At 38.8% G+C, this 18248-nt stretch overlaps 1 protein-coding gene across 1 annotated transcript; it reads left to right on the top strand.

Moving 5' to 3' along the window:
• Window positions 1-5380: 5380 nt before the first annotated feature.
• LOC133715796 (protein JINGUBANG) lies at window positions 5381-7108 on the top strand. The gene has a single exon (XM_062142447.1). The coding sequence runs from the start codon at window positions 5434-5436 to the stop codon at window positions 6688-6690; it is 1257 nt and encodes a 418-aa protein (XP_061998431.1). The 5' UTR covers window positions 5381-5433; the 3' UTR covers window positions 6691-7108.
• The last annotated feature ends 11140 nt before the right edge of the window (window positions 7109-18248 follow it).

Genomic DNA, 18248 nt, shown 5'->3' with positions numbered 1-18248 from the left:
CAAACCCGAAAACCTCTCCTGAATAAAAAAACTTCTTATGAATACTAGCCAAAATTTAAAATTTTGACTGAATTAACCCTAAAATATTAATAAACTTTGAGAATTAATTAAATCATAAGGATAATTAAGACATTTACAAAATGTATTTTTCTTTAAAAAATTTGAAAAAAAATATCTACAACCCACTTTTCTCTCCCACTTTATTTTCTCTGCAATAACCAACTTTTTTATTTTTTATTTTCTGAAAAAAAAAAAAATAAATAACTTACACATGCAGAGCATGTGTGGAAAAATGCTAGTTACTATAAGGGGAAATGATCATTTACCCAATTTTAACAACAAAATTGCCCACTTGCTCTACTAACAGTTTTTTAACCCCATTTACCCAAAACACTCTAAGGGATTATTTCCCTAGTACCCAATTAATTCTTTTTTTATTCTTTTTATTTATTTTTAGGACTTTTTTGCCCTCTCCTTCTTTCTCACTTAGAGAGAAAAGTCATCCTCCACCATGCTGTGCTCCTGTGACTAGTGGCCGGCAGCGGAATCCGGCGACCGGTGACCGAAATCCGGCGACCGGTGATCGGAATCCAGTGATCGATTGACCAGAATCCGAAATTCGGCTACCAAACTGGTGTCGGGATTCTGGCGTCTGAATTTATTGCCCCCCAATAATACCCAGTAATCATATTATTACCCCCCCAGTAATCATATTATTGCCTCCCAAAAATCATATTATTGCCTCTAATAATCATATTATTTTCGTCCAGTGAATTGTATGAACTCCCAAAACCAAAATGAATACACTTCAAGCACAATTGATCATATTATTGCCCCCCCAGTAATCATATTATTGCCCCCCAATACTCATATTATTGCCTCCCAATAATCATATTAGTGCCTCCAATAATCATATTATTGACCTCCAGTGAATTCCATAAACTCCCAAAACCAAATGAATACACTACTGGCACAATTAATCAATTTATATGTATATTATTGCCCCCCAATACTCATATTATTGCCTCCCAATAATCTTATTATTGGCCTGCAATAGACATGTATAACTACTCAATAAAACTTTTTTTTTTTCGTTCTTGCTTATTCTTTCCTTATAAGCCTTCTGCCAAATTTACCAAAAAAATAAATAAATCCAAGTTGACGTCGCCATCCGGTAACCCAGATTACTCTGGGCACCCAAAACAGGTCACCAAATCTACCCAGCCAGCCACCGCCACATGTTGTTTGCAGCCATCCCCGCCACCGGCGTAAAATTCCTCCTTCGCCGCCTAGGAATACCTCCATTAGATTTCGCTCCAGCAGACCCTCCGCCGTCGGCGACTCAACTTGATTTCCTCCGCAGTCGTCAAACTGGACTGCGGCTACTTGCTTTCGGATTTGAAGCCGTACTGAACCAGACCGAGAGAGAAAAGCAGCAAGCATAGGAAAAACCCTCACCGCTGATTTGCTTGGCTCTCCCTCGATTTTGACAAACCAAACCCATTTTCCGACCAGCAGACATGGAGAGAGAGAGAGAGAGAGAGAGAGAGAGAGAGACTAAGACTAAGACGAGTTGAGAGAGAGAGGCTGAGACTGAGATGAGTTGAGAGAGAGAGACTGAGACTAAAATCGGTGAAGGGGGAGGAAAGTGAAATAGATCGAAGACTGAGGGGAAGGAGAGAGAGTCTGAGAGGAGAGAGTTGATTAATAGGGGCAAAACTGTAAGTAGATGTTAGATTGGGTAAATGGGGTTAAAAATCTCTTAGTGGAGTAAGTGGCCAATTTTTAGGCTAAAATTGGATAAGTGGTCACGGCCCCTTACTATAATAACCCTTATATTTATTTGTTTCATCAATTAACTCAATATGGGTAACTAAGATAGCTCAAAATTTAAAAAGTCATAGAACCACTCAATAGTACCAACTAGGTAATAAAAAAAAATGCTCTCTCTCTAGAAGTTCTCTCCTAGGGTTTCTAGGCGGCGGCAACAATTTGATTCATTTGACTCGAACGGGTGGCTACCCTCCCTCTCTGGTCTCTGATGAAGGTGGTCTCAATGCTGTTGTGCGTTGGATCCTCTTGGCATTAGGAGGTTTCGGCTTCCTTCTTCTTGTTTCTAGCGCTCGGTGCTCCTCTGAGTCTCCGGCGATGGGTTATGGTGGCCTTCCTCCGGCTTGGAGTGTTGTGGGTCGAGATCTAGCATGGTTTATGGAGCGCTCTGGTGGTTGGGCTGTGGGGGAATCGACTTGCTTCCCTTCTGTGTCCGCCAACGTTAGATCTGGAGCTTTATTTGATGTGTGGCGGTGGCACGTGCGGCGGCCAGGTGATGATGGGGGTATAATCGGCCCGGGGGGGGGGGGGGGGCGTCGGTTCTGATGCTTATTCCTCTCATGGAGGGTTGCAGATATGCGGCTGCACGCATGATGGCTCAGGTGCGATTAGGGTCAAGGTCACTGGAAGCGGCATGTTTGCTCCCAGTGGCAGCCGTATTTTTTTGGGTGGTGACCACGATGGTGGTGGGCATGACAGAGGCAACAACGGAATGCATGGCCTTGTGAGCGTCTCTAGGGTTCCGGCGACGACGGGAGGTACTGCCACTGATGGCAATAGGTTTGAAGTGGATCAAGGGCTGGTTCTGGATCATGGGCTTGTTGGTGCTTGGGCTCGAACATTGGTTCAATATTGGTCTTTTGGGCCTCGAGTTTTTATTTTCATTTTTTACTTGTTCATTGAGCCTGGAGAAGCCCCCTCTGCGTAGGGTTATTCTTTGGGAACATGAATAAAATTAGGGAGGGATCTTGGCTGCGTTTGGAGTCTTCCCTAGTTGTGTCAAGGTTACTTGAATCATTGGAGCTTAATCCTATGGTTACATTATGTTTGGGTAGTCTAGGGCTTGCTTTAGACCATTCATTCATGACTCTTTTCTGTCATTGCCCGGAGTCCGGGTGAGTCATATTTGTAATGTTTCCTACTTTACTATAATGGATTGACACCCCACTCGTTCAAAAAAAAAAAAAAAAGATAGCTCAAAATTTAGTGAAGCTTCTGAGGACTTCGTTTTATAATAGTAGAGATTAGTTGTTGGAAAATAATAATAAACAATTTATCGAAGAGTATCCGGTACAGTAATCCTTATGACTTAATTTTTCTTTTTTATTATTATCATACAACAATTAGTAGATGACTACCAGATAAGTCTTGTCGTTCGCCAACACCTAGCGATCGTGATTTATCCCTAGGCTTATATTTTTTTGATTGGTTTAGGGTTTATGATTGAAGTTGGGGATTGATTGTTGAAAATAGACAAGACCAAAAGTTGTTTGTCCCTAATTCTATCATTGTGATGTTTTTTTCTATAGAACTGCCGAATGAAGCATTAGGTATTGAGTTCTCTTTTAAGTATTGTACCTAGTTTAAGTTTTTTTTTTTTTTTAAGAGAGAATAGTCAGTTTAGCAAGATTACACATAACGACTTATCTTAATGAGGTTGTCAGAAATAGTCATTACCTAAGTAAACCCACATTTTCAAACCTTTACGCCTGACCAAAAACACTCGCTCTATCAACTCCCAAGAAAAACTACAAATAGGCATGATTATTGAGGGAGAATCTACAACATCTCAAGAGCTCGCAAACCCCTCATCCATTTTGACTGGAAAAAAAGAAAATGGAATAAGCCTAATTCTATTACAACTTAAGATCATGCCCAAAATTAGAAGTTTGAATACCATCCACTAGAGGAGAACCCTAGGGGTTTGCCGCCAACTTGTTATTGCATCATGAAACTAGCGCCATCATCGACAGCACCTACCACCTGCCTCCAATCAAGTAAGCCAGACCAATGATCTACATCAACTGCCGATGCACCAACTGTCACTCTTCAAATCACCAATTCGCCAAGATTGACGAATGAGTCAAATGATTGATTGAAACCCATGAAGATTGGAGGAAGGAAGCCATTGTCACTGCTAGCAACTTTCAGCCTCAGATCTAACAACGCCGTCCTAGTCGGAGCCTCATCGCCATATGCTTGGTGTTAGGGGCTGCACTTGTAATGCTACAAGCAACCTTGCCCAAGGTCATTAGTCAAGCCTTTGGTTGGTTTGCTTGTGTGCTAGGGTTGAATTGGTAATTTACAAATTATGTAATTTATTTTATTTTAGCATTAGTCTCCTCGGCCTTTTTTATGTTTCTCCTGTCATGTTTATGTAAGGCCGATATGCTCTTTGGGGAGGAGTTCCTAGTCGGCATAGTTTGGACTAGTGAACTAGTATAGGTAAGCACATGTACTTTTGCCTCCCTTGCCGTCTTACCATCAATAAAAGAGGAATTATTCAATCATCTGTGTCTCGTGAGATTGCTCTTTGATCTTTCCTTTCGATTATTCATTGTTCTTCGCGGTTGCCCAACGTTTGTATAATTGTGTTCTTGCTTGTTGCTAGCACTATTTTAATATCGTGTGGCTTTCGTTGTTCCTTGCAAGGTACTCACTTGGCTGACTTGCTTGCTAGCAAGTGCCGCACGGTCCGCTTTGCGCATTGCAAAGTTCGGCCCGTGACACTTGGGCAAGAGAAAGCTGCCGCAAAGATCCACTACAACCTCCCTCATCGTGATCAGAGTAAAAGGAAGCTCCCAGACCTTGAACGACACTTGACAACCTCTCTTTCGAGAGTAAATTATCCTGCACTTGCAAGAGCATATTCTTTAGAATTTAATTTTTTTTTTTGTGTTTACCGAGTACTAAATTGTATTTCAGTATTGTACCTAGTTACGAGGCTTTTTTTTATTATTGTAGTTAGTAGCTGAGTAACTTCATCAGTCATGCTCATCTAAGACAAGTGGATCTTAATCACTTATGTGAAATTAAAAAATTAAAATTACAATAATTTAAAATTATACATTTATTTTCAGTCATTATATTCACTTTCCCTTCACATTCTCTCTAAAGTTATTTTTTAAGGAATAACACTCTCTCGTTACTTAAATACTTAAATAGTAGTTATTTATAATTTCTCCGTTTACTCTTGGTGTTCAATCTCCTTTGAGAAAGGAATATAATTCTTAAGAAAAAAATCTGCAGTCAATAGAAAAAGTACACGTAACCCTTGTTCGCGACGTCCAACTGGTCAGCGAACAACCCTCGTAAAATATGCAGAAAAAGCCCTACAGCTCGGTCTCCATCAATAGAATATGAAATGGAGCTTTAGACATTGTGTGGTATAGTGGTCCCTCTAAGCCAACCTACTTTTAGATTCACGACTAATCAAACCTTCCATACATTTTCGTCTTTGCCACACGTCAAAGTAGCCGTTGCACCTCCCCCTCTCCCCCCATTTAAATATGTCCCCTCCTCCATTACTCCCCTACCTCCTCCCAACTCCGCTCCTCTCTCTCTCTCTCTCTCTCTCTTTCTGTTCATTTCTGAGCGTACACTATGTTTCATCCCATGACTCTTTCAGAAAACAAACGCCTCTCAGTAACTCCCTTACTCTCTGCCACAGCAGCAAGCACCAGCAGCATCAGCAGCACAAGCAGCGAGGCCTCCGAAGAAAGCCCGCCGACCTCAGCACGTTTCGAGCTCCAGGATATCAAGTACCATCATTTTCCATGCACGCACTTGTCCGGGTCCTTCTCCTACCGATCACTGGCTGTGCTTGCCGGCCATAAAGGCTCGATTTCGTGCCTGTCCTTATGTGGAGAGTTCATTCTCAGTGCTTCACAAGGCAAAGACATCATCGTGTGGCAGCAGCCTGATTTGAGGCCTTTCACCAAGTTCGGACAAGGCGATGGCTCGGTGAAGGCGGTTGTGACCGTTGGGAACAAGGTTTTTACGGCGCATCAAGACAGCAGGATCAGAGTTTGGAAGGTTTCGCGGAGTTCAGAGAATGTGTTTAAGCTTGTGGACACACTGCCTACAACGAAAGATTATTTGGGGAAGTTCATGAAGCAAAGCAATTATGTGCAAACGAGGAGGCACCACAAGAAGTTGTGGATTGAACATGCTGATAGTATCTCTTGTCTGGCTTTCTATAATGGGTTGATTTACTCTGGATCGTGGGATAAGACCCTTAAGGTGTGGAGGGTTTCGGATTTGAAGTGCGTAGAGTCGATTAAGGCTCATGATGATGCCATTAATGGGTTGGTGGCAAGTAAAGGGATCGTGTATTCTGCTTCTGCCGATGGAAAGATCAAGGCTTGGGGAAAAGAGGGGAAGAGCTCCCATTGCTTGAAGGGTATTTTAGAGGGTCATAAGGATGTTTCTTTCAATTCGGTGATTGTTTCCGAGGATGGGAGATGGGTTTATGGAGGCGGTTCGGATGGGTTTGTGATGGGATGGGAAGTGTGTACTAGTGGTGGTGATCAAGTTGCGAGTTGGAAGTTGGTTTGCGAAACAAAAGCGCATCAAATGGCAGTGTTGTCAATGTGTTTGATGGGGGAGATGTTGTGTAGTGGATCAGCAGATAAGAGTATTGGTATATGGAAGAGAGAGGCTTTTGGGAAGCTTTCCAAAATTGGGGTTATTAGTGGCCATGAAGGGCCAGTCAAGTGCGTGCAAGCATCGCCGAATAGTGTTGGTGGTGGTTTTATGTTGTATAGTGGAGGCCTTGACAAGAGCTTAAGAGTTTGGTGGGTTTCCAAGCCCTCCACAACACAGAAGAGTACAGATGAAAAGTCCATCATCTTGAGCTAGAAATTCTACAAAGTCTCTGTGTTTTGATTTTTGGGCACCTTCTTTTTGGTTTTAGGTGTCTGACATTATAGTTGGGTCTTAGTTCATAGTCGCATACAGATCAAAGAGTTCATTAAGATTCGAAGGCATTGGAAAGGGCAATTTTGAAGCCTGGAATGTCAAATTTTTTAGAGTTGGTTTTGGGTTTGAGTTTTTGTATACTTCACTTCAGAGAATTGTGTGTAAATTATTTCCTAGGAATACAAAAGGGTCATAGGAAAAGTGGTGTGATTCTGTTTTGTTCTCACTATAGATAGTCGATTACATTCCCTATCAATTGTATTGAAGATTTTGGTGGATCATCAATGGAGTTATCAATTGTATTTAGTATTTTAGTGGATTCATCAATGGAGTCAATAATATTCTTTGTAGTGGTTACATGATTGATTATGTTGCAGCTTTAAATTGTTAATGAAGATCTGTCATTTTAATCACAATCTTGACAGGTTTAAAGTTAATTAGATCGATGAACCTGAAGACAAATACACTCTGAAAATGGCAGATATTTGAAAGAATACTAAAAAATTAACTAAATATCTACCAAATAATAGAATAAGAACATGAACAACCAGTTTGCTTAGTATAAGAACTAAAGAATATGTTCTTTTAAATATATATGCTTTTTGGTTGTTTCCAACCTCAGACAAATATTTTTCTCCTAATCAGTGGAGAAGAGCACCTGTCCTATCTACAGGGAAAACCAACAGTTTAAGTCAAGGCTTCTAACTTTCATCTCTCATTTGCAAGAAAAAGTGGTCACTTGAAGCAACGGCTAGCACAAGAGGTGCTGACACTTATTCATATGATGAATATTTCATCTGTTTAAGTATTTGCAGTAACAATCCAGACAATTTTACTAGCAAGTAATGTTCTCTCTTACCAGATAGTCTGACATTTTATATATATCTCGACACTTTTAGTGGATCACATCAAACATAAGCAATTGTGTCACTGTTTAATGAGTAATGTCTTTGAGGATTTGTCAAGATCCTCGTTTCTAGATGTGCATTATATACATAGATTCTTTTTGTCTTCCAGTTGATTATTTCTATGTTAATCACATTTTCTGCTCTTATTAATCAATGATTCTAAGAACTGTTGCAATTATTGTCCCAAATTAACATGACTGAATGTTGTTAGAGGTGGACAAAAAGGAATTTGTGTTGTGTCACTCAGTGGAGCAGAATGCATAAACCAGAGATGGAGTAGCCTAAACAAGAAATAGTAACAAGTAAACTTAATCTTTAAGGGATGAACGGAATGCCTCTATATTAACCCTAAATAGTTTCAACTCATATAACTCTTCGAAATGAAGATACTAAAGTATCTCAGTCCATCTTACAGCAGAAGTAAGCAGTAAAGTACAAAATTTCCTGTTTCAACCATGCACCGACTATTTTTCTTTCTTTGTTGCTACACCATGACCAATTCTTTAAATTAGTTCGTGTGAAAGGAGCTAAAAGCTTACCAAATGGAGCAATAAAATAAATAAACCACTGCTTTAGAGTTCTGGTGGAACTATGTACTACATTTCAATTCTCGATTATACTATATGCTTTTATTTTTTTCACTCAATTATTCTCTTAGACTAATTGAAATAGCAGAAACTAAACTTCAAAGCCATACCAAGGGATCAGAGATCACTATACTCAAATTCAAGTAACTGGTTTGAATGCTTTCGAGCTGTGCTTTCGCGCGGAATGTTTGAATCGCTATAATCCCTTTTGCTTTCAATGGTCTTGTTTAAAATGCGTAAGATCTGGGTGAAGTAAAGAATCATACTATACTACATATAAAGAATATAAATATTTAATTGTATCAAACTGAATTGATATGAAAGTGTGGGAAAAAGTGAGAGGAGAAAGTAATGCTAGAATAAACGACATGCACAATCTATTTGACTGCTTTCTCTAACAACTTACAAGGATACCATTCAAATCAGAATGCCCTATTGCATTTAGTTTAGTGTGAGGATGGAATTAAGTTGGTTAAACTTGAGCAGCATGTATCCCTACATCCGAGGTTATATGTCATTCCTACCTTTTGATCTCTTTTGTAACGAAAAGCAATTTCCTAAGATCTGTATGTTCCCTTCTCTCATTTGTACCATTGAACACCATTGGCATCACCGCATTTTCTCCACCAAAGTGGCTGATTTGTTGCCTGACAATCTTTACAAACACTAACCAGAAGTTTGAAGACCCTTTAGGAAATACCTTGGAATTGATTGAGCCACAACTTGGCTAACCTTTCAAAGGAACATTGCGCGCTGGCTCATTCATTCTTGCAAACATCTCCTTTTTTATTACTTCCATGTTCCTTGTTACGAAGTGAAAGATTTGAGTTGTGCTACCATTCTTCGGTTGCAGTTGGGGTCTTAGTTCATAACTTCGAACTTGCATGCAGATCAAAGAGTTCATTTAAATTTAAGGAAGCACAATATTGAAGCCTCAAATATGTTTTGCTTTTGATTTTGTTGCAATGTAGCTCTTTCGTACTTGAATTTGAAGAATTGGGAGATATAGGGATGCAAGAGGGGCATGGGAAAGTGGTGGGGCTTTGTAGTAGTTACATGATTATGTTGCAGCTTTGAGTTGTTAATAAAGAATGCCATCTCTTATCAGTCTTGGCTTTGCTTAAGACAAGGACACTCGGCATTACATCACCAGCCATTGAAGAATATACTAAAATGTTCATCCAAACACCCACCAAGGAAAAAGAATAAGAACATGAACAATTTTCTTTGTACAAATGCTAAAAAAAATCTTTTCTCTTCCCAGTAATCTTTCAAACCTCAAATGGATATTCTTCTCTTAATTTCGAGCAAGATCGAGCTCGATCATGTCCTATAAAGCAGTAGATGAATTCCAAGTTTTCCAACTGCTCATCTCTCATTTGGAAATGGAGCAGCCAACCTATCATACTATTTTATCACCCAGGTGATTATCTCTACGTTAATTACATTTGCTGCTCACAACGTAATCAATGATTCTAAAAACTAATTGCCATTAAAACTTAAACGTGGTGTTTGAGACAGTAACAGAAGGATAGATGCTGATCATATTTCCTGAGCTAAATTTTACACATACAAAATAGGAAGATGAACTGGACTATTGCTTTCTACAGAAACTAACCATTTGAACCCTCCAGCACCAAACAGCCCATAGAAAATAGAAACTTCAACAAGGACTCTTTCTTAAAATCTATTTTCATGTCAAAATAAAGCTACCAGCCTAACATCTAAAGCAACAACATAAAGAAAGCACTACTTTATAGCTTAGACTTGGGTCAGACAATCTTTATAATTATGGTGGGAACTAGGAGAATTCTATTTCATATTAGCAATTAAGGAGATTCTTCGCCCTTTACTTTTCCTTTACACATTAAAATGCCTTCTCATCTCTGGACCAACCTATCACTTTTTGCGACAGCAAGGAACAGTTCTTCAGAGGTATATCACTTCAAAATTCTAAAATACAATGGAATTCAAGCAGCCAGCAAGACGACAAAACTTCAAAGCAATGCAGGCTATATAAACATTCAGCCGACCGACAACACTATTTTAAGCAAGGCCTGCTGAGGCCTCATGTTGATTACCTTTCTGTTATGAAGCTACCTTGAATGTTTAGAAGATAACCAATCACGGTAAATTGCATGTTTTCAAATCTCGATTTCATCTTCAAGTTTAGGACACTTCAGGAAAACAAGATTTCACCACTAATGATAAAATTTCCAAAATCAGACGGGCACGTCAATATTTTGCTAGTTTGTCGGGATTTGGACTTCATTTCCTCCTAATCTTTTTTTTTTTTAGGGAAGCGAAATAAGGGCAAACTCCTCGCCCTTATTCGAAATTTTATTAATAGAAAAAGAATGTACAGAAGGAAGGAGGGGACTAGGCCAAAACCCCTTCCAAGAGAACAATACAAGGAAAGCTAACAAAGAACAGAACTGAAAGGAAATACATCCAGAATCCATGAGGTTTTACATATAGAATTATATATGGGACCTAGCGCTCTGTTAGGGTTGGGAGAGCGCCGTTCTTGGCCTCTCTGCACCTTACTCTATCAACGATGGAGCAAAATTCCGGCATCGTTCTCGGCGCTGAGACCTTGGCGCACGGATCATTCCATGTCGTCTGATAGATCGTGGCTCGCAATCTTGCCGGCGACGACCTCTTTTTCTCAGATGCTCTCTGATCTTGGCTGTTCTTTTCTGAGGAGGGAAGTCGAGGCGGGGTATACCTGGACTGGGATGGCACCGAGAGTTCGTCGTCTTTGTCCAATCCGGGCTCAACTGAAATCGGAGGACAGTGGGTCAGATCTGGCAGCGCTGACGCCGTGGCAGCAGATGGTGGGTCACTTGTGGCCTGGGGTACTCTCTTCCCTTCGAATCCATTCTGATCGTGCCTCTGTTCAATGGGGAGAAGCAATGGCGACATTGCTTTTGCGGATCAGGATGGCCATGAGAGTCGGGTGCTTTCGGCCGCCTCGGGCACGGTTCCAGTCGACGGTGAGGGGCCGGATTCCGATCCAGTTTTCCAGCGTGTTGGAGCGGCGATCGGGGTGGAGCAGCGCTTGGACTTTGGGCTGGACCTGCGCTACTTCTGGTGGAGGCTGGTGGAGTCACGTTGGTGGGAGCGGGGTGTGCCTGCTCCGACGACGGACGGTGGAGCAGCGGTCAGAGCCGCGTTCAAGGTGGGTGCCCAGAGAGGCTTTGGGTGCCCAAAGTAGATCCTGGTGGGCTTGGGCTTTTCTGCTGGGTTGCCCAACTAGGGCTTTGGGCTGGCTCTGCCTTATTGGGGCTTGGCAGGTGGTGAATGAGCCCGAAGCTGTTAGGGTTCGCATTTGGGATCCGGGAGATTTCTGGTCGGCCCTAAATTTATCTGCATGCTGGAATTACTTCTTCGGTTACTTAGGTAGAAGATTGCTCTCTATTAAGCGCATTATTTTGCGTGGAGTAGGCAAGGTCGGTCACACTACCGGCGGTTCTCTTGATAGAAGGTTACCCTTTATTCGACGTATATCTTTGCGTGGAAGTATGGTTGACCATACTATTGATCCCGTTTTATATAGCCCGGACTCTGTCCGGTGCTTCATCAAATGCTTAATTGCATCCCTTCGTACCCTTGTTAGGTTTTATTTCCGATGCTTTGTTGCATCTAGTATTTCTTTTGTTATTTTATATTTTGATGTAGTTTCTACATCTATCAGTTGTAATTTTTATTCTGTTTATTATTAATAAAATTGAGTTGACAGTTTCTCAAAAAAAAAAAATAATAAAAAAAAAAAAAAAAAACAAAGAACAGAACTGACAATCTTTGAGCAAAAAGAAGGAACTAAAATCAAGAGGCACAAACTAATCTAATTGTTTCTTATCTGACCTCTTTTCCCTCAAAAAAAAAAAAATCTAATTGTTTCTTAGTTTTTTTTGGAATTCTCTTAACAAAGTTTTCTGATAGTGTCTATCGACCCAATAAAAAAACAAAAAGCTCTTGAGATTAGCCCAACTGGTGGGGGGTTGAGAATTAGATTAGGATTAGGCTAGATAAGGTTTCATTCTCCTCCAATATAACTAATAATTTAAAAATGAAAGACATATATCCAATAAGAGATAACTGGGCAACAACCGTTCTCAACTTTTTTCTAAAATTGTGTCCTGACCTTCTTCATTCTTTGGCTCTGTCAATTGTATTATTACATGTGTTAGTTGCAGGTAAACTATTCAAAAATGTATCTAAGATAATATTAAATTTTCACTATGAACATTAGTCGTTGTACGCGGAAAATAATTCTTGAAATATACAACAAATTTGTTGAAAAAATTCATTACTTAGATTATTTTTATTTTTAATTCATTAATTCTTGAAATATACAACAAAGTTGTACATCAAAACCTAGCAGCAAGAATCTGATAAATCGTTGATTCGGCCGAGAACTCTGTCTGATAACTCCGACTATCTCACCAAACCCTTTCCTTCAGGCTCTACTACCAAGCTAATCAAGTGGCACTACTACAAAAAAAAAACGCTTCACACGACGGTTAAAATCCGTTGTCCCACATTGAGCATTTCCGTGGTCTATCAAGGCACTATCTGATGAACTACGTCAGATGACAAATATTATCCGTTGTATATCGATCATACGGTCGACAGATATTATGGTCTGTATCTGGTATCTGTCAACAACAATATGCTGTTGTGGGTTTTTTATTCAAACAACAGGCAACATGAGCTCTCTGTTGTCTCTTTGTAATTAACAAGCCGGTTCTTATTTTCTAGCTATTGTGCGTATTTTATACATATGACAATCATTTTGGCATAAAGTGTGGTGTGGAGACTTTGAAAATTAAATGTATGTGTGATGTGACATGACACACCGAATACTTGTCGTTGTACTGTAGCATTTTGGACAATGTTTTGTACTTATTATTGTTGTCTAATTGTTCTAATATTGTTCACTTAAGGGACAGTTTAAAAGGACTGTGAAGGACAAATACATTTCGACCACATATATTAAATTTAGAAGTTGAAATTATAACAACTTAAAACTGTACATTTATTTTTAGCCGTTAGATTCACTTGTCCCTCACAATCCCTTAAAAAAAAGTCCCTTAAGTGAGCAAGTCTCTGTTGCAATATATATAGCAATGACATCTCAAATTAACTCAAATCTCATCATATATAAAACAAATTTAAGGGAAAAATTCAGGAATAGTACATGAAGTTAGGCTCACTATGAATTTCAATACATGGAGTTCCAAAACATAAACTTTAGTACATCAAATTGCAAGCCTGACCTAATATATGTACACGACATCAATAATAGCGTTAACCCTTATGTCATTATTCATTTGTCAAAGGGTAATTTAGTACTTTTAGTTTCCTCAATCTCTCTCTCTCTCACACACACACACACACACTCTCTCTCTCTATGTACATAGACCTATCCCCTTTCTCTCCTCCATGGCCACGACCACCACATCTCCTCCACCTTCCGAATCCATACCCACCAAACTCAACCCCAATTCTAATCCCAACCCCATCCCCACCACCAATCACTGTTGGTCCACGACCCAAAATCTGCACCCATTTTTGCCGTCCTTCCTCGGGTCCTTCGACTGCAACGAGTATTTGGAATGGGTTGTTCCTTACTACACCGGCGGCGACCTCAACGTCATCTGCTATAGCCCAATCGATTGGGTTTTTTCCCTGATCCAATTCAAAACTAATAGAGAATTGCAACGTCTCGCTACCACTCGCCCTAATTCAAACCCTCCACTCTTCCTCCACTTCTCTGGCAATCGAGGTCAGCTCAATCTCTCGCGCCTGTACAGAAAGCTTGATGTTGTTGTGGAAAAAAGGGGAGGAAGAAGAAGGTGGGGGAGAGTCGAAGGTGTGGTAGAAGAGGTTGAGGTAGAGAGAGCAGCCGCCGAGGAAGGAGCGAGACTAGGTCAAGAAGAAGAAGGCAAAGTCGGTGTGGTAGAGACAGGTGGTGAGGTTGGGGGTGGAGGCGTCGTCGACAGCGGTGGTGGTGGTTATGAGCAGAAGGGCTTGGGATTTAATAGGTAAAATCAATGAAGTTAAGTGAGAGAGGGGAACAGAAAGAGAGAGATCGTTTTACCCCTCAAAATATGACACCTGTCACACAAACTAACCGCCTCATTGATGTCATGTACATATATTAGGTCGGGCTTGCAATTTGATGTACCAAAGTTTATATTTTGGAACTTCATGTACAAAAATTCATAGTGGGCCAAACTTCAGGTTCACTTACCAAAATTTTCCCTAAATTTAATGAACTAATGGCCTATAAAATCTAGACAAAACTGATTTTAAGTCCAAAATTCATCATTAATTTGTATTAGATGCAATCCAGACGAATCTTTTTTTGTTAGTTACGGTCCTATGACTCACCTGCCACATAGGATTTCTTTCCTTTTCAGTTTTATTCAATGAATATATTTTTTTGCATTCCTATTATACAATTTTGTAATAAATTACAATATATTGTCATCATAACTAACATAATTATAGATAGGTCAAACAAGATTTCATTGAATACAAAGTTTAATTTATTTTCTAAACAAGGTTTCCTTAAATTTTATTTTTAATCAAAGTTAATCATTAATGGCTTAATGCATTAACTTTTATGAACTCCTTATATATTGGTTAGCACCTAACAATCATAACGTTTCCTTCTCTTTCCTACCGAAACCGAATCATCTCTTTCTTCCTCTATTTTCTTCCATGGCCATCTTTTTTCCAATACATACGTCTCATTTCTTTGTTTCTTTCTTTTCTCTCATACCTGTCTCTTTTGTGAGCTTCTCCCTTCTTAGCTCATTTTTATGTTTTATTGACGTGACCTCTTCAATTCTTAGCTACCTTTAATATAGGATTGGTAAGAAGTTTTTGCTTGACTTCAATATAGAATCGATTATGGTGTTAGTCAATTTTTGTTTTAAAATTTGATTAGACATTTTCATTTCACATTTATATGCCTTATTTGTAGGTAAGATTTCACAAGTTTCTAAAAATTGAAGTTTATATATATCTCTATATCTAAGGTTCTCTCATTATCTTTTCACTTTCTCCTTCATATTATTTGCCTTTTAGTTAGGTATGGGTTTAATGTTAAAACCACCTTCTGATTAGGAACAATATTAAAACTATCCTACTTTTTTTTTCACTACCTTATGCATAGATATGTTTGCACTTTTGATACCTAGTACAAATGTAATATTCTAGAAATGAAGATGCCTTTTGCATATCTTAAAAGAAGCTCAGTATGTGTGAAAAAAAAAAACCTTTTACTACAGAACGTGCCCCACATGGGAAGTCAAAAAGGAGATCCCGTGTGAGTGCACTCTCTCCTAGCCAACTGTCGTCGGTGCTCCCATTGCTGTGTTCCAGCCCTGGAAAGGATGTTGGTCAAGGCTACAAGAGTGGTTTTATGGTAGAGGCGTGGTCCAGGGAAGAGGGTCGGGGGTTTGATCCTAGGTTGGGGTGATCGATCTCGATCTGATTTTCTTGGATCGTGGGCGAGCACTAGTGAGGATCAGCGTTGGGGTATTGTTGGCCGGCGGGTGGATCTGGTGCCTCTAACGATACTAAATTCTAGTCAATGGTTGGGTTTGTGATCTCATGGCAAAGATGACGAAAGGGGTCGACTTCAGCTTGGGATCCGAATACTAACATCAGCTAGGATTCAGCGGCGTGTGGTTGCTGTGAGGTGGCGCAGTGGTGTGGTGATGCATGGTAACAAGGTTGTCATTGGCGGCCGAGTTGATTGCCTGCAGCGCTAAGATTCCTTGCTTGGGAGGGTGGTGGTTGGCTCGGCCCTTTGGTGTTGGGCCTTCGCTTGTGGTCTTTGGTTAATAGTTGTTTAGGTTATAGTTATTTTTGTACCATTGTTGTTTTGTTGCTAATAAGTTTCTGCCATATTTTGGTAGGATAAGTTGGGCTTTGTCTTGGTCTGTGCGCCTTGTGTGCCTTGTTTGCCCTAGGTTCCTTGCATTTGCAAATAGTCGCAACTTTCTAGTGGCAATAATGTGTTTAATCTAAGTAGGTGGCGAGTTTTTTGCTTGGTCAAATGGTCGCAACCTTCTAGTGGCAGCAAGAAACTATATATATATATATATATATGTGTGTGTGTGTGTGTGTGTGTGGCAACATAGTGGAAAAGCTGTGGTATTTACAATGACTCTTCTTCGTAATAGAGTTATCTTTCTGGTATGTCACCACAATTGTTAAGCGAATGGAGCAGTCACTATAGCACTTTTCGCTAGTTGGTGCTTGTTAGAATACATTGTTTTAGCTGAGACTCTTGTTATTACTTCAGAAAGTTCTATTGTTGCATATTGTAATCCAGAATTTAGGCACCATGTCTCCCCCTCCCTCCCTAAGTATTCTGCGGTTTTATTAATCAAGACTTGAGGGCAGCCGCATGGACCCTTAAAAAAAATAAAAATAAACTAAGTAGTAGTGGTTTGTTTTTCACTACCTATTAATTAGGAATAATGTTAAAACTCGATTATAGACTAGTCTGCTACTACACTTCTAAGTATTGTTGTTTCAACTTTCATTAGTTGCTACTTAGTTTGTCTGATTTTTTTTTTCACACTCTGATAAAGTTACATTCTGGAGAAGTTTTAAATACACACCCCCTACTAAATACATCATTCATTTAATGTCTCAATCTAATATTTTGCTAAATACACAGCCCAAAGTACCTAAAATAACCTTAATCTCTTTATTCAAAAAAAAAAAATATCCTTAATCTCAAAAATCATGAAATATCCTATTACTCGACTAGATTAATGCTACTATTTTAATATTATTAGTGTATATTTTTTTTGAAATGATATTATTAGTGTATATTAGTATATTGACGTTTTGTGAATGACCATATTGATTCCTTGACTTAGTTATTGATTGGGAAATCCATACAGATTTATTATTGTTCCCTTGCGTAGAGATAGGTTTTGTATTATTTGAGTTCTCATCCACCAAACATCGTGTTGATCAAGTATAAAATTTTGAGTTGAGCATTCAACCAAAACTATATCAGGAGTTTCCATAGTTGTGGAACTATGAATTTGTCACTAGAGGAGATAAAAGAATTACAATTACAAAGTTTTCTATATATATGTGATGTTTTATATTACATATTAATTGACTAATCATAACTTTTAGAACAAAAAAAGGAAATTAACTAAAACATTTAATGACATTGATTCCGAAATTATAAATTATATAATTTCTCACCCAATTTAATTAATATTTATTTTAAAAAAAAATTAATTAGATGGTTTCTAACTTTATTCTTGTATTAAATGGGGAGGCCATGTATAGAAATTTATTGTGTTTATCTAATTATTTGTAAATAATTATAAAATAATATAAGGAAAATTAGACTATTTTTTATTTCTTTTAATACATAAATGTATGTTTTATCCATCATGCTCAATTTCGACACAGAAAGTAGAGCTATTCTAATTGGAAAAAGGAAAATGCTTGAGACACCAAATATTTATACCAAAATTGAGTACCAAATGATGTGGCATACAACACTTCATCAATATCATTCCATAAATTTCAATGACATGGATTTATTTATTTTCAATTTAAAAACAGAATGTTTTTGAGAAAATATTTTGTATATTATCAAAACCCTAATGTTTTACAAAAATCAAAGCAATTTACAAATATAATTACACTGCTTCTCATGAAGAGCAGCCAATGTTATTTGTTAATTGGCTTCATCTTGCTTAAATGGGGAAAAGGATGAAGAATAAAACAGATAGAGAGACAAGAATCCAATTCTTTATTTGAAGTCTATTATCCATCAGCATTCTCAATTTATGGACAAGCTAGTTGATCTCATCCCTGCTCAGTTCTATTTATCCAATAACTACCGGAATAAGCCATGGTTTCAAGGCCTCATTAACCTGCAAAAACTTTAGGTAAGAAAGAAATAAAGAAAGACATTAAGAAAAGAACAATTCTTAATTGGGTT

This window comes from Rosa rugosa, chromosome 6, assembly GCF_958449725.1.
Source record: "Rosa rugosa chromosome 6, drRosRugo1.1, whole genome shotgun sequence".
NCBI lineage: Eukaryota > Viridiplantae > Streptophyta > Magnoliopsida > Rosales > Rosaceae > Rosa > Rosa rugosa.
The sequence above is the reverse complement of the archived record's forward strand: the minus strand, read 5'-3'. Positions and strand labels throughout refer to the sequence as shown.

What these genes read in the sequence shown, in the direction of transcription:
- LOC133715796 (XM_062142447.1), top strand. Translation starts at nt 5,434, where the DNA reads ATGTTTCATCCCATGACTCTTTCAGAAAACAAACGCCTCTCAGTAACT.